This window comes from Vidua macroura, chromosome 8 (assembly GCF_024509145.1).
Source record: "Vidua macroura isolate BioBank_ID:100142 chromosome 8, ASM2450914v1, whole genome shotgun sequence".
Classification (NCBI taxonomy): domain Eukaryota; kingdom Metazoa; phylum Chordata; class Aves; order Passeriformes; family Viduidae; genus Vidua; species Vidua macroura.
In genome coordinates, this window is record NC_071578.1 from 34,615,971 (window position 1) to 34,643,481 (window position 27,511).

The window sequence follows — 27,511 nt, forward strand, 5'->3', positions numbered from 1 at the left end:
ACCTGGGGACCAGGTGTGTTGGCACTGACACGGGAGCTTGTGGTTCAGAATGGTAAAAAAAAAAACCACAAAGCTGCTTTTGTTGTTTATCTGACAGAAGTAAGGTGGGCTGGCAAGCGGTGGAGGACCGCAAACTGCTTGGTGTGCTTGCTGGGTGGGCTGCCCAGGGAGCAAACACCTGTGGGGTGCCTGTGTGCAGCAGGCAGGATTGATTTGGCCTTTTGGGAAGGGTAATTCCAGAGGAATCTGCCAGGCTTTGGCTGTGGGGGAGATTCCTGTTTTTGAACCTGCCTCACAAGCTTCGTTGTGGCCATTGCTGAGATTCTCCTTCACAAAGGGAGGCTGTGGCCACCTTGCCTTCCTCTTCAGTGTTTATCTATCACCCCATGGCTGTTTACTGCCTAAAACTGAATTTTCAGGGTCCTTGAGTGCTCTTCAGAGGAGCAGCCTCGTTTCTAAGTGTGCTGAGGACCCTAATGAGCAGCAATATTTGAGGAGAGCTTAAGAAGGGGATCTCAGCTCTCCCAACTCAAGCTCTTTCTCTGTCATTTGAAGGCCAATTGATGAAATTACTTGTTGAGCTGCAGAAAGTACAGCATCTTTAATGAAAACTTAAGGCTAGAAAATTAGTTATTCCCAACATCAGGAAACTTAAGGTTTAAAAAAAAAAAAGCCCCACTCCCACCCAAACCCTTAACCCTGCGTCATTAAATTAATCACTTCATCAATCACTTAAACTTTCATATCTGCTTTGCTAATAGGCAGTAACATTAATGCTCATGTTTAAGAAGGGGAAGAGGGAGAAGGAAGAAAGTATATTTGCAATATGGACTCATTAACATGCCAGGGTAACCTTGCTCCTCATCAAACCATCCTGAGGTTTGATCTCGCCACCTTTTGAGCCCTGGCACGGGGGCCAAGCTCTTTCCAGGGAGAGGGAGAAAGATGTGGGAGTTTGGTAATGAGGGCTGGGGTGATTTTTTATGTCTGGGATGGCTTTAGCAGCATTAATTATCTGTACAGGGCTGGCTTCTCACTGGCTGTGCCCTGTTCCTTGTTACTCTGGAATGCCTGGGCTTGGATGTCAGCACTGTCCTATCTCAGGAGATTTGGGTCTTCCAGGCTGATTGGAGGCATTAATATGGGTGGCAAAAGTGATAAAGAGCAGTGAGTCAGGCTTAACAAAGGAAAAAAAAAAAAAACACAGGAGGGGGGAAAAGCACAAATGTATGGATATGTGTGTATATATCTAAGTTAAGAGACACATATATGTGTGTGTGTGTGTGTATCTTTGTGGAGGTATTCATGTTCTAGGGGAATATTATTAGCCAAGGGTCATTCCCTGTGCTGCAGGGAAACACTTGCATTTGCACACACTTATAATTTTATTTTTGGTGGGGAAAGTGAGCTGTGATTTCACTACCAGGAAAAAAAAGCCCTGGTTGCAAACAGTGATGAACATAATCGTGTGTTTTGCCAGAATGGAAACTTTGGGTGGTGTGAGTTTAAAAAAGAAGGAAAAAAAAACCCTAAGCCTAACTCCTTTACCCTCTGCTTGTAATGTTGGCACATCTGAGATCTCTGCCATCTGGATCTGCCCCATCCCTGGCAGGGTCCAAGGCCAGGCTGGACGGGGCTTGGAGCAACCTGGGATGGTGGAAGGTGTCCCTGCCCATGCCAGGGGGTGGAACAAGACAGTCTTGAACTCCCTTTCAACCCAAACCGTTCCATGGCACCCTCAATGACTCTTTTTATAGAATTTTCAGGCTAGTGAAGGAATTACCCTTTCAGTTAAAACTTGCTATAATTGGGCACTGTGGAAGACCTTTTCTTTAAGGAAAAAAAATTCAAACTATCTGCCACCACCACCAGTTGGTAGTTGTTTTTTGCTGATGTGAAACAATCCAAAAAAATGCCAAGGGGGAAAAAATCAACAACACCAAGGAGTTAAGGAAGGTCGAGCTTCTTCTCACACGACCCAAAGTCATCAGAGCAATTAAAACGTGAAGAATTTACTGAGTGAGTGCCCACGATGGGGAACTGCCCCATTCCAGAATGGAGACAGGCAGGTAGAAGAGAGCCCTTCTGGACATGGATCCACAACTGAGGAATTGTGGAGTGCAGCCCCCGCTGCTGGGAACCTGCCGCTGTCCCGCTGAGCATCCTCTGCATGGGGCAGGGATGCTGGTCCGTGGCACACTGTGTACACTGCCTGGGTGGCAGGGCCACTGTCGGGGTCTGCTTTGCTTGGAATGACCCCGAAGTCGTAAAAGTCCTCGTTCCCCTCGCCCGGCAGCCGAAGAAGAGGTCTGGAGTGCGCGAGGTCGAGTCTTCAAGGTTGTTTATTTTTTCTTACCTCTAACTTTCTCTCTCTGACCTGCTGAGGTCTGTCTAGTACAGCAGCCACGGCAGTCTCTGCCGAGGCTTGGGCAGCTCCCACGTTATATACTCAAAATTACGTGTTGTACGTTTACAGGTCTGTGCCAATGCCCACCACCTATGTTAGACAGAGAATCTCTACCTTAAGCCAATAGAAAAGTGTCACCATCACACCAAGGCATGGAGGACAAGATGAAGGAGAAGAAAGCCAAGACACACCCAGATTCCTCCATCTTGTAGCCCTGAATCACATTCTAAAAAAAACCCAAAATTCTACTTTTCCACCCTGTGTCAATTCACCTATTACACTACTCAAACCCTTGTGGCTTGTAATTCCTCACACAGAGTTGGCAGCTTTTTCCACGGGCTAAAATGGAAGCCACAGGTGTTTTTGACTTCGTGCCAAGGTCTCCGAGCCCCCTGCCAGGGTCTTGAGCCAGCCAGGGCAGCCAGAGGGGTGTCCTGGACTCTGACAGGCCACCTCCTGGGCAGCTTGTTTTACCTCGTTTTCCCTGGTTTTGGGGAGCGTGGGTCACCTCAGTGTTGCACGGCTCCCCCCCGGCTTTTAAACTGATTTATGGAGGCGTGTGCTAAGGCAGCTCCTGCCTCTGAATGGCTGAATGTGCTTGATTGGCAGGGGGAGTTAATGCATTGCTTCCTCCTGTCCAGCTGCTGGGGTGCATTGATGGCTTTTGAATTAACTGTAGCCACTTGGGGAGAGGGGGAAAGGAAGCCTTGTTGGACAACTCTGTGAGAACATCTGCTCCGTTTGCAGCGCTGGTCAGGGCACTGAAAAAGCTCCGTGCGCTCCCTCTCCTAAAGATTTATTAATATTGCTGGGTACACGAGGGGGGAAGATTTCAAACACTTGACATTTAATGGTTAGTAACTCAATTTTATTCCATTCATCTGCATGGCTTTGTCAGCTGCCTGCTCTTATATTGTATCACGGAGGTTGTCTTGCTGCCTCTGAGCAATTAGGAGGGTGATTTGGTACCTGAATCTGGAGAAACCTTTTTATTTTTCCTTTCTAATTGATTATTAGCTTTAAGGTGAGAGCTGGTGTCATGGAATGTAATATCCTTTCATAAACAGTGATGCAGTGGCTTTACTCGCTCTGCTGTTTTGGTTTCAAGCAGTTAATTTGAAAAGAAGAGGTGGGGGAAAAGATTTTGAAATACAGAAAGTCCAAGGGAGATGAACAATTTGGGGTATGGAGAGAAGCGAGGAGCATCCTCCTGGGCAGAGATTAATGGTTGTTACTAATGATTTTGGGAAATAGAGGGGAAGGAATAAGATGTGGCAGAAGACTGTAAAATAAGTAACAGCACTGCAGAAAACCCTGACTCTGGAAATGCACCTTTTCCCACATGACAGCAGCATCAGATTAAACACATCCTGCCAGATAAAGCAGCATTTCCCTGCCAAGGAGCACTGGTGTGTGCTGGGCTGGCGAGGCAAGAAGTGAGGGGACCACACAGAAAGCACCATCCTGCCTCCACATCTCTCCCAGCAGCTTTCCTAGGGGCGTGGAAGGTGGGGGAAAAAAAAAATCTGTCCCAGGATTTGCAAGTTGTTCTTTGCCTTGTGAAAATTCTCTCTGCTCCCATCAGGTGCAGAGCGAGGAGTGAGGGACTGCAGAGAGCATCAGCCAGAAGTCATTGCCCACCTGCTTTGGTGGGGTGGGGGATGGAGTCAGAAATTGAGGCTCTGTATTGGGGGCGGGAAAAAAATCCCAAGCTGGTTTCATCACACTGCAGCAGGATGATCTCGTGGAGGCATAAAAATTGGCAGCATCCTCGAAGTTCACAGGAGAGTGGCAGGAGAATGAGTTTCACTGGTGCTGGGATGCTCCACAGGCAGTTTCTGGCAGATACAGGTGGGAAAGGTGTCTCCTAGGAGAGAGGGGAGGCCTCCATGGATTTCAAACCAGGAGCTTGATTTTTCATTCCAGGTTGTAAGCTGGGGGTGGAATTTTTTAAAATTTTATTTTGCTGGCTAGTTCATCTCAAAAGCCAAAATTGCTGTGCTTGGTGTGAGCACAATTCTGCTGTAAAATCACCTGGAATCTGTTTTCCAGTGGTGGTATTCCCCCCTCCAGCCCCCAGAAGCAGAAGTTCAGCCCAGGACCAGCAAATACAGTAGGAGGTCTGGATTTGCTCTTGGTGTATCCTGCACCCAGTGCTGTTATCCAGGGACAGCTTTCACTGGGATGTGCTCCCAGGAGTGGAGAATGCTCTTTAGAAGAAGTTTTCCTGTCATGGATCTGCACGCAGCCTCTTTTGAACAAGGTGCAAGGTCAGTATTTGGGGTGCCCTGGCTGGAGGGGGTGACAAGGCCAGCTGCTTTGCCAGGCAGGGGCTCATCCCTGTTTTCCATGAAACCCACTGCCTGTGCAAGTGGCCCCAGGTGGTTGGATAATGGCATCCTTAATTGTGCTCTGAAGGAGATTAACTTCTTATCTGGCAGCCTGACATCTTTATTGTTATTAATGTGTGAATAATGCGCTGTGGTGGGGTTTTTATGCATAACTTTGGTAGCAAATGTTTTCCTTTTGTTCACTGGTGTCTGTTACTTTGCCACCGTGGGATTCCCAGGCTCCAAGGGTGGGAAATCCCAGAGGTCAAGGAATGCTGCTCCTATTTCTTTCCTTACTAAATGGTCACTGCCCTGGCACTGTAGCTCTTCCCCTTTACTTCTTCTGTGAGTAGAGGTGGTGGTGAGCAATTCCTCTGGTGAGTCTGGAGTTTCTGGGGACAGTGGGTGTTGGAGTGGGACATGGAGGACTAGGGACCATCAGTCAGATGGGGCTTGGGATTTCGGGGTGCAAACAGGGATGGGGAGGCTTGGGATGCTGCAAGGCACGGGTGCAGGTGCCCATGGGGCTGAGGGTGCTCTGGAAGGGGCTCGATGTGTCCCTTGGTGCTGGTAGGGAAGGGAAAAGGAGCTGTGGAGGGTGGGAGGCAGCTGCAATCTGTCGACTCCACGAAAAGCAGCTTCTGTGATGTAACCTGCTATTGAACAGGATAACAAGGTCAATAATGCCTTTGCCTGGGAGAGCTTCAGCCAACACTTCTATCAAAACCAATATTAATTTTCACTAATTAGGAGCTGCAGCTAATGAGTGTCACAGCTAATTTACCTCATCCATAACGAGGGAGAGGAGGGGGTCAGGTGCCTGGGATCAGAGCCTGCAAATCTGCCTCCTTTCTGCTCCCCCCTTCTTCCTGGCCCAACATGTGTTTGTCACCTGGGTGGCTTCTGTCTGCAGGGACGTGGGAATATGTGTCTGGTCCTCTGCTGCCTTCCTTGGAGCACGGGAATGCTTTAGGAGGGCAGGGAAGGAGCTGGATGGGAGACGCGCTGTGCAGCAGGTGTTGGCTGCTCCAGTGAGGGGAGGGAAAAAGAGCTTGGAAGGATGTGCAAAGGAAGTCTTTGGGAGAGAAAAGGATGTCCGTTGTCCTGATGGGGAACTTGGAGTGGAGTGTTTGCTCTTGAAACTTTAATTTCAAAAGCCTTTATTGTGTGTTTTATTATCCCTGGTCCCTTCCATACCTTTTAGCCACTCGAATCAGCCTGGAAAGCACCAAACGGTGAAGCAGTGAGCCTGTCACCATCCACAGTCTTGTGACTCACTCTAGGGAGCCTTTCTCTCAACTTTGATCCTGGGACAAGCTGGACAGGTGTTGCAAATGTTTGTGGGGAGAGAATTTTTGTGTGCAGATAACTTTGGTGCTGTGCAGGTCGTCCTCCTGCCCAGGTCACAGGCCAGGAGCATTCCGTGGATGTTGCCAAGAGTGCCAAGAGCAAGCAAGTTCCTGATTTGGAATGATCCCCGTCTGGCTTGTAAACTTGGTCTGATGGCTCAGACAAGGGAGGAAAGGGCACAGGGAACATGTGAAACATCTCTGAAACATCTTTATCGTCTGTGCTTTCTCAACAAGCCGGAGTCTAAGAATTATCCACAGGGATTATTGCCTTAAACAAGAATACACTAGAGAAATTTGTGGGCTGCTGTCAGACAGCTCGTTGTTAGGGATGGCTAGAATTGACTGAATAAATGATTCGCTGGTTTTATTCGTGTTGCCCTGTGTGTAAACCTCAGGAGCCTTCCCTGTCGGAATTGATCTGCTCTGCGAGCAGCACGTGCGCCACCAGCCCGTCCTGACGCCTTGCAGGAGGACAGAAGAAGCTCTTGCCCGGTCCAGGGCATCTTTCCTAACAGACACCCTCCTGTTTGGGCTGTCTGGGGCCTTGGGAAAAGGGCTGGGCTTTTAGGCATGTCCTGGGGAACTCGCACAGGGCAGTGATGTGCAGGGAAGGAAACCAGCTGGTCCCAGAGCATCCTTTTGGGGCATCCCGTGAGGTCCAGGTGGGAGCTGCTTGTGGTCCTGGCTCTCATCCATGTGCACGGTGGGCTTTGCCTCCAGTTTTGTTAGCAGCTGCCCACCTAACCCTGGTTTGGGCAGGTTTATTTGAATTTATTTTTTTTCTTTACCAGTTGGCCTGAAAGAGCCATCCAGCCCACAGCAGCTCCTCCTGTGTCTGTCAGCAGCCTCAGTGGGGAGAGGAGAATACAGAAACATTAATAATTATTAATAATAAATATATACTATATAACCATATACTATAATTATATATAATATACTATATATAATATAGTATATATTATATATTATATATTATATATTATATATTATATAATGCATACAATATATTATATTACCAACCAGATATCACATATATAATATATTCTATAATATATTCTACAATACATATCATATATAATATATATTGTGTATAATATATATTATACTATCTATATTATTCCATATATTATATATATTTTATATATATAATATACAGGAGAAATTTGTGCCCTGAGGCTGGTCACATTATCTGGTGGCTGTCCCTATCCCCTGCTTTCCCTTTGGTGGAGGCCAAGGTGGCTGAGAAAGTTTCTTGGAGCTCACTGGCCAGGGAAAAGCGACCTTCAGGCAGAGTTCTTGGGGGGAAAAGGCTTCCCCAGGCGTGACAGATTTGCCTGTAAATCTCCAGATTAATGCCCAGGTTCCCAAGGTCTGTCATCCTGCCTGGCACGTGAGCTGCTCAAAAACAATGTGCAGGCTCATCAGTCATTTGGGAGCCTCTGGATATGCCTGTGAGGGGACACCAGGGACAGATGGGACAATGTCCTCATCTGAGGGCACACACAGGCACCCCAAAACCTGAGGGGCCTGGGGTTACGTCTCAGGCAAGAGAAGCGGGGGTTTTGCATGAAAAATACCTGGGGTGAGGAGATGGAGGACCCCCAGGGTCTCTCTTTTCTTCTCTTTTTTTCTTATGGGAAGAGTCAATTTGGTTTTAAGGTACATTCTTCATGAGTATCTCTTATTGGTACAGGTATTAAGTTGGTTATGAATTTCTTGCGCTTTTACTTCTAGGAAAATCCTTCCCTTATTCCTTTTGCATTCACTCTTGATTGATAAGGTTTAATATCACTCTTTAATAAGCACAGATACCATCTCAGCCCAAATTTGAGGAAATTATGGGAGTTACTAGGCCAGGGTATCTGCATCCTGCCAAGGACAAGGGCTAGAGGAAAGGACAACCAAAAAAGAAGAAGAATGGCTCTCTTTTAATGGGAAGGAGGAAAAGAGGTGCATTTCTTGCAGATGGCAGCTCACAAAGCAGCACTGCATGGAGGTGCCTGTGTGGTTGGATTGGTGGACTGAATTTATTTTGGGGTTTTCTTTGTGCCTCGTCCTGTGGGGATTGGCAGCCTCTGGGACAGTGTCCCCAGGGCTGTGGCATGGCTCAGCTCTCAGCTCTGATGCACCAAGATTCATTTAGGGAGATCCATGAGGTCCTTCAGCAGAGCCAAGGGGCCACGTGGCAGACGTGGATTCAGTCTGGAAATCAGTTTTAGGTGGAAAAGAGTGGGGTGAGCTGTCTTCATCCAAGAAATGGTCCAATAGCACAGGGAGGGTTCAGCTCTGAAGGGGCTGGGTTTGCATGGGAGTTGAAGCTGCTGCTCCAAAGGGGCTGGAAAAATATGGATGTGTGTGACACCTGCTGGGTCACGGGAGTCTCTGATGTGTTATAAGTAGCAGGGAGATGCTGAATTTGATGGTCAATACCCATTTCTCCCTCAATCAGGGCTTCAGGGGAAAGAAAAGCTCTGAAAGTCTTCACTCTCAGCAACCGAAAGAAAAAAGCCTAAAACTGGGACTTATTGGATCACTTTTCTCTTCATAAATTTCCACTTTTAGAACAGTCTGTGAAACCTCAGTGATTGCTTTCTTTTTGCTTTCAAACAAGCCAGCAGCTGGGATTTAGCGTGGAGTTTTGCGTTTGGTTTGGATTTTTAAATGTGATTTGGTTTTACATGTGACTGAGGGAGGTTTTTTTGAGCGCTGGCTGATCTGGACACCGGGTGAGGAGGGGTGTGTAGGCTCAGCCACCCCTTGCAGCTCTGACCCAGCCTGCAGAAAGAGCAGCCAGGCTCTCACAGGTCACCTTGGCCAGGGGAATCATGGAATCTTGCAGTGGTTTGGGTTAAATCATCTCATTCCAACCAGGAATCCAATATCCCAGGGAGCTCCAAACCCCATCCAGTCTGGCCTTGGACACCTCCAGGGATCTAGGGGCAGCCACAGCTTCTCTGGGCAACCTGTGCCAGGGCCTGCCCACCCTCACAGGGTGAATTTCTCCCCAATATCCCATCTAACCCTCCCCTATGGCAGTTTAAAGCCATTTCCCCTTGTCCTGTCTAGTAGAAGGCGACAGCTGCTCCTGTAGGAGGATTTGTGATTTCAGACATGTCACAGGTACTGCATAACCTACAATTTGTAGTACCCTGTCCAGGAGGAGTCTGGGCTCGTTGCATCAGTCTTGGAAAAAGCCCTTCAGTGCTTCCCCCTCACCCTGTTCTCTTTGCTGCTGTGGGCAAACTCCTGCAGCAAGCGTTTCCTGGAGTTCTAAGACAAAGGGGGTGCCTGGGCAGGGAGCATCCTGAATCAGGAGCCCCGTGGATTCTTGCAAGGTGCTGTGGAAGTGACTGAGGGAGATGCTTTTGGTGGTGTTCTGCCTAAAGTCAGTTAATTCTGGTGCTCTTGTTCTCTTTGTGACAACTCCCGGACTGTTACATGTAAGGAAAACCTTATAAAAGAAAGGCCTTATAAAATCAGACCTTGCTATTTCAGTTAAGCTAGCAACTAGCCTGAGAAGTTCCAGTGAGAAGAGAATAATAAGAATAAAAATCAGTTTGCATAACAATCTGTTCTTGTGAGAAAACAGTTTGCACCTATATAAATAAAAAGTCTATCCCGTGAGAAATGGTGAAAAAAAATGTAAACATATCTAGAAAGAAAAAAATTTAATAAGCATGTACACCAACCAATAAACTGAGTTTCAGTAATTTGCTGACCTATTAAATTCAAACACAGTACCTTCTAATACCATATAAAAATTAACTGTGTACAATAGAGACTCAACTGTTCTACAAGAAGAAACAAGTCTTTGTCCATCTCTGCTACAACACTGGACAAGCTGTTCTGTGCTTTTTTTGGGAAGCTGAGGCAGGCTGGATGCTGTGTGTTTATGTGAGGATGTGTTTCTGTGCAGGTGCCTCCGCAAACCCTCGGAAAGCTCTTTCCAGCGGTAGATTACATTCCATCAAAATGCAAAGGCATTCCCACCTGACCACGGTGACCATTTATGTGGGGTGAGCTGCCAGTTGCCAACACTCAGAGCGACAGTTGTAGGAGCAATTAGTGAGAAATCCTTTGCCTGAAATATGTTTTTAATAAACCATTCACTGGATATATTCAAATAACAAATAGATTCCTGCAGACCCGAGTCTATTTGCAGACAACTCGCAAATGAGAAAGGCTAAATTAATTGAATGCTCCAGTCACTGGGGATCATGGTCCAGCTGTAACAGAGCTCTCCAGATGTTTGTTTGCAGAAGAGTGTGCTTTCATAGGAAAAGAAAAACACTCGTGGGTATATTAACTCAGAAACAAGTTTACAGCTGTGTGCTCGCACGCTCTGCCTCGCTCTCCCGGCAGCCACTGTGGAGCTCTGTTCCAAGGTTTCCTCTTGCAATAAACAGCCTCTTTATTTCTCACTCATTGTCCTCTTGGCCATGTTTAGACATCTGTGACGTCCAAAGTGAGGCAATGGCCCTGTGAAAGCCTCCTGGGCTTCAGCAGATATCAGCCTTGCTGTGCTCCAGGGTGTGCCACGTGTTGCGAGTACAGCGGGACCGCTGCTGCTCGCAGTTCAGGCTGCTGTGGCTTGGCTTTTCCCTGCTTTTGGGCTGGCTTTGCTGCACAGGGCTGTAGACTGGGAGAACAAGAGACTGGGAGAACAAGGCCATGTGTGTGGCTGGTGGGAGCTCACAGGGATGAGTGGGAGAGCCTTGCTCGCTGGGTTTGGTTTAATTCCATCTAAAGACTGGAGCTTGGCTTTATCAGCGCACTGGAGTCTGTGGCAAGCACATTTCTCTCTCTCTCAGGATTTTTTCATAGAGCAGCACAGAGGAAAGAAATAGAAAACAATTTCTATTTCTGCTTCTTGTTTTTCCCATGTGAAATGTGTTTGGAGAATTGTTTACCTGGAGTGATTGCTTGGTTGGATTCTGGTGAGGATTGTTTGAGCCTCATGGCCAATCCAACCCACCTGTGGCTGGACTCTCGCAAGGAGGGTCACAAGTTGTGGGTTAGTTAGATTTGGTAGTTAGAACAAGCAGGTTTGTAGTTTTAGTGTCTTCCTTTAAATAGAATATTAATGTATTATAGCAGAGTTATAATAAAGAAATCATTCAGCCTTCTGAACTGACATTGGACATCATCATTTCTTCCCACTGGGTTCGCCTGCATTTTACAACAGGAGTCATCAGTGCAAGTGCTCTCTGTCGTTTCCCTGGGCCTTGTTTTGTTTCTGTTGTTGAACAGGCCAAGCTGGTTGTGAAGCCCTGTAGCTGAGGTGCCCCGTTACTCACAGGGAGGGGACAATGGGACGTGGGGCCGCTCTTAAATGTCGCTGCACGTCGGCCTCATTAATAACCACTGGCTCCTAAATAGCCTCATTTATCAACAAGCAATTTACTGCGTGCCCTGGCGGGGCTGCAGATAAGCTCCTGCTTCACACACCCAGGCACCACCTGCCAAGTGCCCCCCCACCTCCTCTTTGGCATTTCAGAGGGACAAAGAGGGAGGCACGGGAGGAAATGCTCCATCTGAGTTGTCGCCAGCCCCGAGGAGCTGGGTTGTGCCTGGAGGATTGATGAGTTTGTCACCTTTGAGGAGAGACTTCCAAAGCCCTGGTTGTTTCTCTTGGTTCTCTCAAAGGGTTTTTTGCTTTCGTTGTGGCTGCTCCATCCCTGGAAGTGTCCAAGGCCAGATTGGACAGGGCTTGGAGCAACTTGGGAATAGTAGAAGGTGTCCTTGCCCATGGCAGGGAGGTTGGAACAAAGTGGTCTTTAAGGTCCCTTGCAACTCAAATCCTGCCACAACTCTATGATGCAAAAGGAGGAGGAGCAGGAAATGTAACCTTTCCAAAACTGGCTGCCTTGGGTTTCTGATTCCTGCCCCATTGCTCAAGTCCTGCTTTTACTGCAGCCATATCTTGGAGATCAGGAGGCACTAACTCAGCTCCAGAGAGATAAATCAGGAAGGGATTTCACTGCATCTCCATTATAACGAGGCAGAATTCATCACCCAGCACATGTTTTGAAACCTCAGAGAGTTACGGTGACAGTCCAAGGCCGGTTTACTCATGGATCTGAGATCTGCAGACAAAAGCCTGACCGCCGGCACCATTTCCTGCGCCTCTGGGACTGGGATGCTCGTGCCCAATCCCGCTTCGGAGCAAAACACCCTGTGCTATTTGGGCTGAGGATGGCTGTATTTTTGTTCCCCTGAACCATTCAGAGAGCAGAGCAGCTGGGCAAAAGCTGTAGCAGGAAAAGGGTTTGTATTCCCTGTGAGACTGAGAGCCTCGGGGATGTTTCAGCCTTTGTGAGGCGCAGATGAGATTTCAAACGAGACGTGAATGAATCCCCTTCACTCGCGCAAGGGTAATTTGCTGACGGGTTTGTTTTGTTGTTGGCTTTTTTTCCCTCTCTCCCCATTCATATTGATCAGCTCCTCAGCTTGACAGGGCTGCTGGTGGAGGAAGCAGCTCAGCAGAGGGGCTTTCAGCAGGGCCTCTTGCAACGGGAGAAGGGGTAATGGCTTTAAGCTGGAAGAGAGTGGATTTAGGTTAAGTATAAGCAAGGATTTTTTTACAGTGAGTGTGCAAGGGCATCTTGTTTTAGTGCTTTATCCCTAGGTCGGGTTGGACAAGGCTCTGAGGAGCCTGGTCTAGTTGAAGATGTCCCTTGGCAGGAGGTTTGCATTCGAAGGCCTTTAGAAGTCCCTAGGAACCCACAGCATCCTGTGGATGCTCCATTAGCCTTGCTAATGTGCCTGCCTTACAGTTCTGGGGGTGTCTGACACCCCAGAGGTGTCCAGCAGTCCTGGGAGACCTGCTCCATGGGAATTGCAACCTAACGAGCTTCATCTCCCACCTCATATTAATTGCAGGACAGCTTCTCTTTTCTAATTAACACGAAGCTATGTTACCTTGCCTGGCTAAAATGCAAAACACCGCACGTGTCGCCTTACTCATAAATCATTTATTTACACCAAGTAGCAAAGCACCTCATTAAGTAGATTTCTGGGGTTCTGCTCTTCTCCTGTTTGCCCTGGTGTTTTTTCCAGAAAGTGAGATAAGGCCAAGAGAAGCACTGAGCTCGAGGGTGGTGGGTCAGCTGCATCTTCTGGTCTCTGCCCTCCTGCTTTCTGTACTGAGGGAGAGATGGAGGTGGGTGTGTGCCCCTGTTTTCCCAAGCTGAGACCCGTAACAGGGTTTCCTGTGGTAGATAGATTCTTCTCTCTCTCAGGATTTTTTCATAGAGCAGCACAGAGGAAAGAAAGAGAAAACAATTTCTATTTCTGCTCCTTGTTTTTCCCATGTGGAATGTGTTTGGAGAATTGTTTACCTGGGGTGATTGCTTGGTTGGATTCTGGTGAGGATTGTTTGAGCCTGGTGGCCAATCCAATCCACCTGTGGCTGCACTCTCGCAAGGAGGGTCACAAGTTGTGAGTTAGTTAAATTTGGTAGTTAGAAAAAGTAGTTTGTAGTTTTAATGTCTTCCTTTAAATAGAATATTAATGTATTATAGCATAGTTATAATAAAAAAATCATTCAGCCTTCTGAACTGGAGTCAAGCATCATCATTTCTTCCCACTGGGTTCACCTGCATTTACAATTGTTTCCTTTGATCTAAGTTAGTTAAAAAATGAACATTTTTGGAGGGAGTTGGGTAGAAGGCAGGAAGGAACAAAGGAAATACTCCTTGTTCTTTCTGGGCTGTTTCTGATTTCAAAAGTTAATTAGAAAAGGATATTGTATGGATTTGGGGTTTCAACTTAGTGTCAGATGTCTTAATCAAGGCTGCATTAGCCAGGCTTTCCTGGAAGAGTCAGTGGGGAAGGTGCACGGAGTGTTTGGCTTGTTTGGAGACAGGCATGGATGTGGAGCAGTGCTCATGGAAATCTTTGGCCACACAGAGGGGATGGATTTTGCCTTCAGAAGTGCCAAAATTGGGGTCTGGGTCTCATGCAGCCAGTGCTGCTGGGGCTATGTCAGGATTGGTTTACTACCAGCTTTTCTAGGCCAGTTTTAAAAGCTGCCAGGCGATGCTGGGATGTTTCTGCTGACCCCAGAGTTGTGTTTTCCTTTGCTCTTCCAGTTCATCCTGCCTCCTCCCACCCCTCTAGGTGACTCACAAATAGTTGTTAGTGGTCTCATGAAGGCAGCTCTGAGGAGTGAGGCTGCCCCTGATATTTAGGTTTTTTCCAGGATTCCCTTTCCCCAGCCTCCTGGGAGGTGTGTGGGTACTGCTGGAGATCACAGTCTGATTTCCAGTTGGCAGTGCTCAGGAATGGAATACATATTCCTGCTTGAATTGGAAACTGTCTCTCAGGGTCTGCTGTGTCAGGATGACCCCAAGAGTGTAGAAGTCCTCGTTTCCCAGCCCGTGCAGCCAAAGAAGGAGTCTGAGTGCGCAGGGTCGGCTTCTCAAGGTTGTTTATTTTCCCTTCTCTAGAACATTCTCTCTCTGACCTGCTGAGCTCCATCCAGCAGCTCGGCCATGGCATTCTGTCTGCCCTCAGGGCGGTGTTCACATTTTATACCAAAAACTCCGTGTGCTGTGTTTACAATAACGTGCCAATATCTGTCATTGATGTTGGGCAGTGTGTCTGTACCTTAAACCAATAGAAAAGTGTCACCAGCACAGCAAGACATGGAGGGCAAGGAGAAGGAGAAGAAGGTCAGGACATGCCCAAATCCCTCCATCTTGTCCCCCTGAATCCTAGTCTAAAAAGCCCCAAATTCTACTTTTTCACCCTGTGTTAACTCAAATATCACATTAGTCAAACCCTTGTGGCTTGCAATTCCTCCCACAGAGTTGGCAGTTTTTTCCACAGGCTAAAATGGAAGCCACAGGTGTTTTTGACTTCGTGCCAAGGTCTCTGAGCCCCCTGCCAGGGTCTGGAGCCAGCCAGGGCAGCCAGAGGGATGTCCTGGACTCCAACAATGGTCCTGCCTCTTTTGGACCATCCTGGCTGTGCTCCTAAGGACTGCCCTGTCTTCAGGAAAATTCAGGATTTGTAAGGTGCTAGACCGAGTGCTTTCCTGAGTTGATGGGATATCTTGTGCATTTGCAGCTCTGCCATAAAAAACCAAATTAATCTCGTGGGATTTCCCCCTTTATGACCCCATGGTGCTCAGTGCTAATGCTTCCCTCCCTCCCACCTTTTGTATTTACTCTCCAAGTTTACCAAACATGGACTTTCTACTCCAGGAAGTCTAAATACTTTAATTTCCCAACTCCCTGCTGCTCTTCTCGTTCTCTGACCCTTGACAGACAGAAGTGTGAGTGAACCACCCGGTAATTTCCTTTACAGGATCCCATCCAGGCCGAAGCCAGCTCCTCTCCTTCCCCCTCCTGTTGTGGGGATGAGGACAGATATCAATAAAAGTGAATGAGACTTTCTGACAAAGCAGCTTCTGCGAGGCAACTTTTTTTTTTTTTTTTTAAAGGGTGCAAACAATGGATGGAGCAGAATTTGCATAAAACTCATTAGAAAAAAAGCACAAGTTTCATAAATCTTGTGATAAATTAATGCTATATCGTTCTGAACATGATGTATTAATTTTAGGATCAAATGAATGGGTCTGTGATCATTCTTGGTAATTATGAGGCACCCAGGCAGTTTGGAGAGGAAATTATTTTTAAGGGTTTTTTTTTTTAACTTCTGGAACCCTTTTTTCACCAGAAATATCTTAAGAGACCCAAGCCCTTCCTTTTACACGTGCTTCTTTTCTTATCTCCTGGGTGTTTTGGTGTTTTATTTGATTTTATGTACTTCCCTCTTTCATGCTGGAGCAGCCTATTCCATCCCAGACAAAAAGAAAACAAAAGCCCTTTCAATTTTTGAAAATTCTCCATGTTCTCCATGGTCCCAGGGAAGGCCTGTGGGGTTTGTAGTGAAGGGAAGGCAGGAATTGCTGGATCCCAGCTGGAGCAGGCAAGGAGAAAGTACCTGGGACGCTGCTGCTCAGGGATGAGCATTTTTTGATTCCCTTTTTTCCAGGCAGCTTGACCACAGCAGTGCTAAGGTGCATCAGTGATTTTGGCAGCAATGGCCCAGCTTGGCTGGAGAGTTTTGGTTTCTCCTCTGTCTCCAGCCCAAGGAGCTGCCAGTGAGTGAGCAAAGGGATGTCATTCCAGGGATGTCGTCTCCATCCATGGAATCCTGGAATGGTTTGGGTTGGAAGAGAGCTTAAAGATCATCCAGTGCCACCCCTGCCATGGGCAGGGACACCTTCCACTGTCCCAGTTTGCTCCAAGCCCTGTCCAGCCTGGCCTTGGGCACTGCCAGGGATCCAGGGGCAGCCACAGCTCCTCTGGGCACCCTGTGCCAGGGCCTGCCCACCCTCAACGGGAAGAATTTCTTCTTAATATCCCATCTAAATCACCCTCTGTCAGTGGGAAGCCATTCCCCCCTGTCCTGTACCTCCATGCCCTTGTCCAAAGTCCCTCTCCAGCTCTCTTGGAGCCTCTTCAGGCCCAGGAAGGGCCTGGAAAGTCTTCCTGAAGCTTCTCTTCTCCAGGCTGAACAGCCCCAACCTCCTCAGCTTTTCCATGCCCTGCAGAGGCACAGCGCCAGCACGAAGCCAAGTGTTTAGAAGTGGGTTTGGAGAGCTTGTGTGGTACCTGTGCTGCTTTGAGACCTGTTAGAGGCTGATGGAGGGCACTTACTGTGTCCTACCCATGTCAATTTAGATGTTGGCTTTGATGGGGAGGATGCCAGCAGCCAGGGACTGCATGCACAGCATCTGCCAGGAGAGCCCCAGGAGTTCTGTTTATTTTAATGGTAATGTGAAGAAATTTCAATATGCCATTGGTATGTCTGTATTTTTCCTCTCCTCATTTGTGTTGTGAAGTTAACCAAAGTGATCAGTTCTGAGCAAACCAAAGGAGCCCTCGGTAAATGGGAATGCTTAGCTCTTCTTCGCTGCTATTCTCTATCTTAAAACAGCTCTGAAAGCCCTTTTAAACAGCTTCGACCACCCTTTTACACACCTCTGAGAGCTGGGGGCGGGGAAGGCAGTGCCTCTCTCTGAGGTTTACCCACTGGCTGTCAGCTCTGCTTATGGATTCTGCCTCCACACTGACTCCCCACTTAAATAACCAAACGCAGCAGAGAAATTACAGGCTCTGTCTCGGAGCATCTGAGGAACCAGCAGAAACTCTTCTGCTGTGCTTTTCGCTTCCCAGCTTGACAAACTCCCTCACAAATGGTTTTGACTGCACAGATTTGTTTTCCCTCTTTCCTGTCACCTCTGTGTTTGGCTCCTTTCCCTGCCATACATGACAGCAGCTTGTGGATCCTGGACCAGCTGGTCCAAGGCTTTTTCCTCACACCATTGGTGAAAAAAAAATCTTTTTCTGATGGCAGAAATTATTCTTTTCTCATTTATTTAATGTGAGAGCCTTTTTTTAAGAGGTGCTGGTGCCTCCCTGCCCTTTCTGGCTGGCTCTGCAGGGCAGGAGCTGGAGTGGAGGCAGCCTTGGTGGAGGAGCTGGTGCTCCCCATCAGCACCTGGAAAGAGAAACGTGTAACGTTGAGCTCGGTTGAATTTTAGGAGTGGAAACTTCCCTGGCCAAGTCCTTCTGGAAAGTTTTGGCTCAAGTGGCCGAGCCCGTTCTGAGAAGGAGGTCAGGGAGGATCTGTTGGGGTTGTGCTTATGGAACGAGCTACCAGACACCTGCCTGGGGAGAGAGGCTTGGATGAAGGGATGAGTGGCTCGCCCATGGGGCTGGGATGTGCCTTTAGGTGCCCCTGAGTGTAGCAGGCAAGGCTTTAGGCTCAGCATGGCTGTGTGGCAGGAGATTTGCTGTTCTGCTTCACCCAGGGAATGCAGGAATGGAGGTGGAGAGACCCTGGTGAGAAATGAGCCTCACTTCCAAAAAATTGAAAATGTTTATTAAAACCTTATCAAAAATACAACAGAAGGCTGAATGGAGAAAATATTTCAGTGCTGGGAGCAGAGGATTTTTCCCACCACGTGCTCACCCACACAGTGGAGATTTCACCTTTTAACCCTTTAGCCCCTCCCAGAGTTCTGTCCAGTGGTGGAGTTTCACTTCCTTAAATCCTGATTGGAGGTCAGGTGGTGCCATAGTGACAAACCAACCCTTCCAAATCTCCCAAACCCAGGCTGTCCCCTGATAACAACACAAGGGGGGGAGGTAAAACATAACTACAGTTATCTGTGAAACTTCTCCTAACATAAATACACAATATTTGCCTTTTAATCCCCTGGCATCGCTCGCCTGTCACACCCTGGAGCCTGCAAGAGATGTCCTGAGCCCTCCTGTGCTTTGGTTGCTCTCCCACGCTGGCATTGTCCCCTCCACGTCAGGGGTTTTCTGTGCACACTCAGCTCTGGGTTTGTCCCCTCCAGGAAAGTGATGAAGCTTCATTCCAAAGGTGGGAGCAGCTCCCACTTCCTGTGACCTCCTGCTTAAAGCCAGATTTTACTTTACTTCCTTGGCCAGGGAGTCGCCATCCTTTTCTTTCCCTCTCATTGCTCAGAGATTGCTGAAATATTGGCATTTCATCTTTTCTTTTCCAGATCTTCGGGAAAAACCTCCAGAAGAGCTTTCTATTCCTCCTTTTTTATTTTTTTTTAATTTTTTTTTTTCTGAGAGGTGAAAGAGAAAATGAATTAGAGGCAGAGAAAAGGGAGCAGGTGACAAATGAGAAGAACAGGGCTGGAATTTCAAGATCAAATCGATCAAATCCATCAAATCCCGTGTGAGGGGCCAGCCTGCTGTGATGAACTGGGCTAATTGGAGAGGCTGTACTGGGGTGACTGGGGCAGGAAGGCAGGGCTGCTGGGAGAAGGGAATGGGACTGGGTTGTCCCATCTCCCTCACAGGGAAGAAGGGGAGCCAAGGAAATGTGGTGGAAGTTTTACTTTTGGAAGTTAAGTGTGTTGGTGGCCTTTGTGTAAGGTGGGGGTACTAAAATGATTTTTGACTGATTTTCTGCTGGTTTAAGAGTTGAAGAATGGCTGAGGGGTTGGTTCCCTGTGCCAGCTTGTGGCCTTGATGCAGAAGCCAAAATGTGGTGACTGTGCCCTCACAAATGACCCAGAGCTCAGGAGGGGTGAGCACGGTGAGCCGAGGAGAAATTGGTTGTTAAAATCAGGATTAAAATGCTTTTCATATTAAAGCCTAGCTGATGCCTCAATCTTGAGCCCAAAAGCCATCGCAGAAATTCCTATTAACTCCACATGGGCATGAATCAGACATCTTAAAAGAGAAGCTTATTAGGCAATTAATTAGAAACCTGCCCCTTCTGTGCCCTCCATCCCACCCCAGCCCGTTCCTGCTGGCCTGGCTCAGCATTTGGCTCTGGCCCTGGCCCTGGGGCTCTGCACTTTCCAAAACCTTCCAGGAGCTCTAGGATCCTTCCAGAGACTGAGTTTGTTTTTTCTCCCTTTCCATCCTCCTCTTGAAAGCCAAACCAGTGGAGATGAATCGGTGCGGTGCAGCCCCTTTTCCCACTTTCCTCCTTGGCAAAGTGGAAGGGCAAGAAAAATGCAGATGTTTACAGCTGCGAGCCAGGTGCTGAGACAAGGGTGCCTCAATGGGATGCAAAAGTGCCCCTCTAAAACAGCCAAACCTAAAAAAAAAAAAAAGTACAATAAAATCTGATCAGGAAGAAAACAACATCAAAAAAAAAAAAAAAAAAAAAAAAAAAAAAAAAAAAGAAAGGCTCTTGAGGTCAATCAAAGTTCAACACTTGGAGAAAGAGGAAAATCTGTGTATGTGTGAGAAAGAGGGAGAAGTAGCTGTGATTGAGAGAAAGGAGGCAAAGGGAGACAAGATAAATTCTGATTATCTGGTGGAATCAAGACACTTAACTGCCCTGTCTGATTCCTGAGAGGAAACAAATGGAGCCTATAACTTTGTTCTGCAGGAAGATCATTTGTCCCTGTTCCCTCAGCCCTTGCTGGAGCCAGGTCGGTGCTCGGGCTGGAGGAGGCTTGAGCAGCATCTCCAGCACGACCCTGGGGAGAGGTGGAAGGTGTTTTTCTTTGTGAGAGCCCTGAGAGGGGCTTCTGACAGATGTGCTGCAGCTCTGGCTCTGCACGCCCTGTCCAGGCTTCCTGATGATGGGGTTAAAAGTAGAAGAAAATCAATAAATACAATAAATCGGTGCTGGGAAGGTAACCTGGACAAACTTTTGTCGTGGTGGTGAAAGTGGTGAAGTTTTAATACCACACTCCTAAACTTAGGGGTAAAACTCGGAAAAAAACTTGGAGCAAAGCAATTGTGAAGTCTCATTTCTCATTTCAGGCCTGTGTTTCTTCTTATCTTCTATTTGTTTGTTATTTTTGTGTTTTATACATGTGTAATGCTGTTTTTGTTGTTTTTTTTTTTCTGAATGCTGTTGTTTTTGTTTTTTTTTTTCTTGCTCTGTAAGTAGGATGGTGATTACTGCCTGACTGGGAGAGAAGGGGAAGGGTGAGAGAGCTCTTAGGTTTTGGTGCCTCATTTGGGAGGGTTTATTTAAGATGGGATTTTTCTCTGCTCACACTGTCCCTGGCTAAGCTCTAATGGAGTTTCTTGTTTCTAACAAATCAAAGCACAGAGGAGATGAGGAATCCTCAGTTTTGCTCCTTTTGGAGAGGAGGGTGGTCGAGCTCAGAGTGCTCATTTCCATGGATCCTACTCCAAAGACTGACAGGAACACATGGAGGTGTGATGATGTGCTCTGCCCAGAAACGCCTTGCCTCCTTCTCCAGGTTGTCCTGAATTTAGGAACTCAATTCCCTGACAGCTGGAGGTAGTTGCAGTGCAAAGAGAGAAGAGTTAAATATTAAATGCTTGTTGCTTTAGTTATTTATTTATTGCTACAACTGGGTTAGCAACACACAAACCACAAATATGATTAAAACTGGCTGGCACATGGTTTTCCTATTCAGCAGGAACTTTAAGATCCTTTTCCTTCCAAACTCCTTTTGGAGTCTGAAATATTTGCTGTTCTGGAGGGAAATGATGACCTGTTGATGTGGGGTTTTTGAATGGCAGGTAAAGGGTGGAAGCCTGTTCTCCTATTAAAAAAAAAAAAAAAAACAAACTGGGCAGAATAAAGAGATATGGTCCTGGATGTATTTTGTCCTAGTTACTGGCTTTCCCAGCCACGGAGTCTGTCTTCTTTTTTCCTTGGGGCAAAGAAACCTTTGCTAAGGGTGGCTTTGAACATCCTCCGGCATAAAATCAAGCTGCTGCCTTGTTTTATATCAGGGCTGCAAGCTTTGAGAAAGTGTAGGGGCTTGGCGTCCCTGGGGTTGGCTGCACTGAGGAGGTGAGAACGTTGCAGATGAACACTCTGATCACACAGGCTGGGATAAAGCCACTTGTTTTTGTCTTTATCCAAAATGCCTTTGGTTGTGACCTATCACTCACTTGCACCTCTTGGTGGAAAGAATGTTTTGTTGTTTTTTGTTTTTTTTTTTTCTTCCAGTGGTTAATTCTAGCTGCTTCTTCTAAAACAACTGCTATTCCTTCTCCAAACAGGAATTTGTCTGTGTTTGGGCACTGAGTCTTGCTGTGCTTTCTTGCTCATTGCTCAGGATCACATTTTGTCCTCCCCGTGGCTGTGCTGGAGATGGCCTGAGTCATCTCACTCTTCTTAGTCATAGATGAGGCAGTTCAAGCTTTTAAAGCCTTTTTTTTTTTTTTTTAAGTAAAAGCATTTCTGCTAGCTCTTGAAATTTTGTGGCTTCCTCTTGTGTCCAGTCCTGAAGGTGATGCAGCCAGGCAAGCAGCTTGTAGCTCTGCAGCCTTGGTAGAAGCAGCTTTTTAGCCTAAAAGCCACTCCTGGCTTCCCCAAGAGCCCTGTGGCTCTGCAGGCTGGCTTTGGGATGTTCTCCTCTGCAGCTGTGCCCCTCCAGCCTTTTGAGGGTGCTTGGAGCGGGACCAAAAAATACATTTTTTCCCAAAAGAGCCCAAATTACCAAGGGCTTCACCTGGCTGCTGGGTCCTCCCTGTTATGTGCCATGCTGTCACCTGAGCTTGCACAAACAGCAATTTTACATCCCACTGTTATGTCCCCAGTGAGGTTGGTGGCCTTGGCACCTGCCAGGCCAGCTGGGTCCTCACTCAAAATGTTCTTCACCAATGTCCTAGGGCACTAAAATTTTAATCACAAAGTCACTCAGGGCAAAGGCAAATGCCTTACAGAAGTCTATTATTTCTTCTTTATCTGCCAAAGTTGTACTCTCATCAAAGAATAAAATCAGGTTTGTTTGACAAGCTCTATTTTCCATAAAATCATGTTGACTGGCATTAATTATGTTCCTATCATTTAATTCTTTATTAATGGAATCTCATATTGGCTTTTTCCATTATTTCGGCCGTGATTGATGTCTCACCGATCGCTTGGGAATTGCCCAGCTCGCTCTGCTCTCCAAACTGTGCTGCTGCTTTTGCCCTCTGGTCTGCTGGAGCTTCCCTCACCTTCCCAGAGGAATGAAATTTGGGCATCTCTTCTCCTTGGCCAGGAGATCTGGGGGCATGGTGCTGCCAACAGACGGTCCCCCCCATCCTCAAATCCATGTGGCCAAGGAGAAATCTCATCCTTATCCCCCCACCCTCAAGGCCAGGCAGCCTGGGGAACGTCCCATCCTTATCTCCATCCAGCAGCTTTTTTTCCTCCTGTTTTCTCCCCCATCCTGCTGGGGAAGGCACGGAGAGCAGCTGGCTGGGACAGCAGGCAGGCAGCCATGGCAGACTGACAGTGCACAGAGCTGTCATGGAGGGCCCAGAATGATCCAAGGAGGTTCTTGTGGGACTGAAATGGGGCTCCAGGGGTGGTGGCTGTCCCCAGCTTTTGGTGTTGTACCTGCTGGAGGTGCCCTGTGGCAGGAGGAATGTGAGGGAGGCTGGTCAGAGCTTACCCAGGGGAGGTGTGGGCTCCTCTGTCTCTAGTGCCAGGGCTGAAGCAGGCTGACTTTCTCTTTTGCTAAAGGCAAGGAAGGAGAGGATCTGTGTTCAGTCCATCTGTGCCAGACAGAGCAGTCAGACCATGCTCAGCCTGGCTCCCCCACGGCACTGGAGCACTGTGGGCGTGATCCCAGGTCTTCCACAGACCTCTGTTCTCTGACAAGCTGCATGTTTCCGGCATTTCTTCTTCTCTGCCTCGTTTTGCTCAGGATTTCTTTCCTCTCTGTGTCTCCCAGGTTCCTCAGTGACTCAGCTGCTGGCCCGGGACCTGGACAATGACCCTCTGGTCTTCGGGGTGGTCGGGGAGGAGGCCAGCCGGTTCTTTGCCGTGGAGAGCGTCACCGGAGTCGTGTGGCTCAGGCAGCCCCTGGACAGAGAGGTAAAGCTGGGGAAAAACCACCTGTGCTCAGATAAGTGGTGGCTCTCCGTCCTCTGTGACAGCTGAGCGGGGTGTTGCTCCTGGTGGAGTTGGGAATCTGGGTGTGTCCACGTTCCCTGGACAGCCTGTCGCTGTCTCCAGGACATGGGCAATGAGCAGCGTGCTCTGGTTTCATCTGGCTTGTTGGTTTTCCTGGCTGCTAGAATGACACCTGTGGGTCTGGAAGTAAAGGAATTAATAAATGGAGGTGATCTACTAAGGAGCCAGGCTGCTCACACAGCCAGGGAAATGTGCAGGCTTCCTCTTTAAATCTCTATGCCAATTAAATCCTTTACTATTTAGAACAGCGTGTCAAGAGATGTGAGGTATCCCTGCTTATTCAATCTCATCAAGACTTTTCATCCTCTTGTGGATTCAGGCTGCTGGATGCTAAATTTGGCAAGGTTCTTGCCTCAAAGCTATTTCACCACCCCTATTTTCAATGGCAGCTTTGGTGTGCAAGGCTGGAATCCCATCCAGGTGCCTGCTTTGCTAAAACCTTGGCCCTTTCTGCACTCCTGGAGCAAGGAGGAAGCGATAGCGGGAAGACTGGGAAAATACGATGTGATTTGGGCAAGGTGCTTAATTTCCCCTGTGCTTGTGCTGCCTGTATTTAGTGCTGCCTTGGCCAGCAGCAGCCTTGGGAAGATCAAACCCATTAACACACCTCCGGCGTTCCCAGGCGGAGCCAGCCAGGCATTGGGATGCAGAGGAGCAGGGTGGTGGATGCTCTCAGGCTGGGGCTGGGGGGAAGGCCAAAGCCAATTTCACAGTGTTAAGAGCGAGACTTTGGGAAAATGAAGTGCTTTTCTTCACCCCTCTCCCCTCTGCCTCCCCGTGCCAACAGCTGCTGGTGTGAGTCATAAATCTTCCCTCATCCAAAAGCCTCCTGCTTCCCCATACTTCCCATGCCAGCCTTAAGCCCAGGAGGGTGATCAATGGATTTTAGGTGTCTTGTGGTGGGGAGGGTGGGAAGGGAAGGAGCTGGGCAGAGCTTGGGCGCGTTGATGGGCTCAGCTGGTCCCAGGGGCTCAAAGTACATGGGGGACAGTGAAGGCAGAATGGATATGGGGAAGGTGTAAAGGATGTGAGAGAGGTGTGAGTGACAATTTATGGTGGAGGAAGCAGCCAGAGGGAAGGGATGGAGACGGGCAGAAAGCCGGGGGCAGAGGGTGCTGGCCTGGATGCACGTGTTCAAAAAAGTCAGGGGGGAGAAAGCCACTCAGGAGAAGTGGTGGGAAGGGAAAAGGAAGAGGTGAGTTCTTGTACTATGGAGGAGAAAGAAGGGGAAGGAGTCATAGTAAGGTAAATGATGCAGGAAAGGATGAACTAGAGAAAAAGAGGAAAGAGCAAATGTATAGAGGCAAAGTGAATTTTAAAAGATTAGAAGGAAATGGATTTTTAAAAAAATGGCAGACCCTGAGGCTAAAGAATTGTGTTAAAATAATTTTAGAGACAGCGGTTGGTACATGGAAGCTTCCTCTGATTATTTTATTGAGTTTTTAAAATTTAAATGCTCAACAGGTTGTTTCTTATCTCCTGCTTTTCCTTTCTTCCCTATTGCGTTGTCCCTGGTGGATGAGGAGGGGGAAAAGAGGGCTGAAAGGCACGGATGCAGCAGGGTGGGATGGCACTGGGAGCAGAGCATCTCCTCTCCCTGAGGATTTCAGCTCCTCCTTCTGCCTGCCAGCATTGCCCCGAGGCAGGAGTTAGAAGGGCTTTCCCTGGTTGCACTTCCAGCTGTCTGGCTGGAAATGTGGGAGCAGGAGTGGGTGCACACTGTGTGGAACTGTTCCCCAAACCCTTCTCCGAGGTGAACTTCGACTCTGGTGCAAGCAGAGCTCCTGCCTGATCTCATTAGGAATAAATCAACCAGAGCTGCAGCAGGGAGAGCCATTTCAAGCTGGCTTTTCCAGCCTTTCCTGCCTGATGCTGTGGAAACACCGAGTTGCTGTGCTCCAGCAGCTTAGGCAGGGCAAGGACAGCAGAGCTGGGAAGGGATTGCCAGGACTGGAGGGGAACAAAAACACCAGCTGGTGGGCAGGTACCGGGCAGATGTGGTGGCCCAATCTTTACATGATTTTTTTGGTAAAATAGGAGCAAAAGGATTGCTGCTGGGAAGAAAAGGGTCAGGAAGAGAAGGTCTGCCTCCACTAGCAATATCACCCTGCCCTGATCCCCCAAAAATTCGCTCTTTCCCACTTGTTGCTGACCCCAGTATCAGTGACTTGAATAGATCCCTACTGCAAGCTGTTAGTTTAGTTAAAGCAATAAGGAGCAGAGAGAATTGTGTGGGAATTTCATGGCATTTCAGCCAGTTCTCACTACACAGGCTTGTCCCAGGATTCCCAGCTGTGTGGTAGGGAAGCTGGGAAAGCAGCAGCAGGATTTAGAGGTCCTCACTGAGGCTGTGTGGCATTGCCACGAGTCCTAAATCTTGCTGTGTTTTGAGTGCCCAGCTGCCAGTCAGGGAGCTGGTTCCTTAGCCCTGCATCCTCCTGCCCCGGGGCAGGGCATCTCCCTGCCTGTGGAATACACGGGAGCCCTGCTGGCATTCACATTTTCTGCCCAGTGCAGGTCATGACACTCCAGCACCTCTCCTCTTCTGGAAGGTCCTGGAAGCATTTTGCGTGTAATAACATTGGCTAAAAGCCCCCAGCCTGCCACCTGCAGATAAACGCTACAGTATCTTTAATTATAGTTGTTTTTTTTTTTTTTTTTTCTTCTTTTTCCCTTTCAGACTAAGTCAGAATTCACAGTTGAATTTTCTGTCAGTGACAGCCAAGGGGTGAGTGTGACTTCTCATTTCATGGTCTGCGGCACGGGCGGAGGGGAGCAGGGGGTGTGGGTCGCCTCTGCACCAGGGGACAGGGGTCACCCCTTGGCCCAAAGCCCAAAACCACAGCCACAAGCTGGCTTTAGGCTCTAAATCCACACCTAAAGCTGACGCCCTGCTGTTGTCCTTGGGTCCACAGGTGATCAAAGGGACAGTGAACATCCAGGTTGGAGACGTGAACGACAACGCCCCGCAGTTCCACAACCAGCCCTACAGCGTCCGCATCCCAGAGGTAGGGACCACCTCTGCCTGGCTTCCACTCGTGCTCTCTGGTTGCCACCACGGAGCTGGCCACCAATGCACAGGGCTGTCCTCTTGCCCTGGACCCTCGTGAGGTTGCGGGAGGATGAAACCTCTGGAAGTTACTGCCTGAAAACGGGCAGGAGCAGAGTGTTTGGGGTGTTGGGGGAAGGAGGTGGAAGAGGAGATGTGGTGCTTTGGTGACATCTTTCCCATGACAAATGGGAAGTTTGCAAATAAGTGTAAATGAGGATGCGTGTCTTGTTCTCTTCCGTGGAGCTGAGGGCGTGCACAGCTCTTGTCACAGAGGTGACCTGAGGCAGGACCGAGTATTTCTCCAAATGCCTGAACTCTGGCAGAGTGCTGCCCAAAGGCTTCTGCCCTGGCTGGTGATTTCCTTTAACAGCCCCATAGCAGGACTGGTCCCATGTTGTTCCTGGGATAAAATAGGTGGGAAGGGGCCACAGGAGGTCGTCTGGCCCAAGCTCCCACTGATCCAGCGAGAATTTTCATGTTAGGTCAGATTGCTCAGGGCTTTATTCAGCCAAGTGTTGATTATCCCCTAGAACAGAGTTTCCACAACCTTTTGCTGCTCTCTGTGCTGGTCACTGCAAGGGAGGTGACATCTGTTCATCCATCAGGGACAGGTTCTGCACCTGCAGCCTGACTTGGCCAGGAATTTACAGGTCTGATGTGAACTTAGGCTTTAAGCTGTGGCTTCTGGTGCCAGGTGGAGAAGGTGAGGATATTCCCTTTGAAACAGGGGGTTAGTAGAACATTTGACATCCTCCAGTGGAGGAAACCTCTTTTTGCACCACGGTGCCAGAGCAGTTTTTCCCAGACTCTTCCTCGGGGTGTGGGTTTGGTCCCAATGGGTGCATTGTGTGTGTGTGAAATGAAGCGGCTCTGGTAACTGAGAGGTGCAAACGATTGTGTTACCAGGATGTATTTAATATTCCTGCTGCTGCTGCCCCGCTGTGCTGGGCTGTGATCC

The 27,511-nt window shown here is 48.2% G+C and overlaps 1 protein-coding gene across 1 annotated transcript in view; it reads left to right on the top strand.

Moving 5' to 3' along the window:
* Nucleotides 1-27,511, top strand: part of CDH23 (cadherin related 23) — a 189,905-nt gene that overhangs the window by 19,588 nt on the left and 142,806 nt on the right. The window contains exons 4-6 of the mRNA XM_053984267.1: nt 23,260-23,402; nt 26,182-26,229; nt 26,417-26,509. Coding sequence (XP_053840242.1) covers nt 23,260-23,402; nt 26,182-26,229; nt 26,417-26,509 — 284 coding nt within the window. The remainder of the gene's footprint in view (nt 1-23,259; nt 23,403-26,181; nt 26,230-26,416; nt 26,510-27,511) is intronic.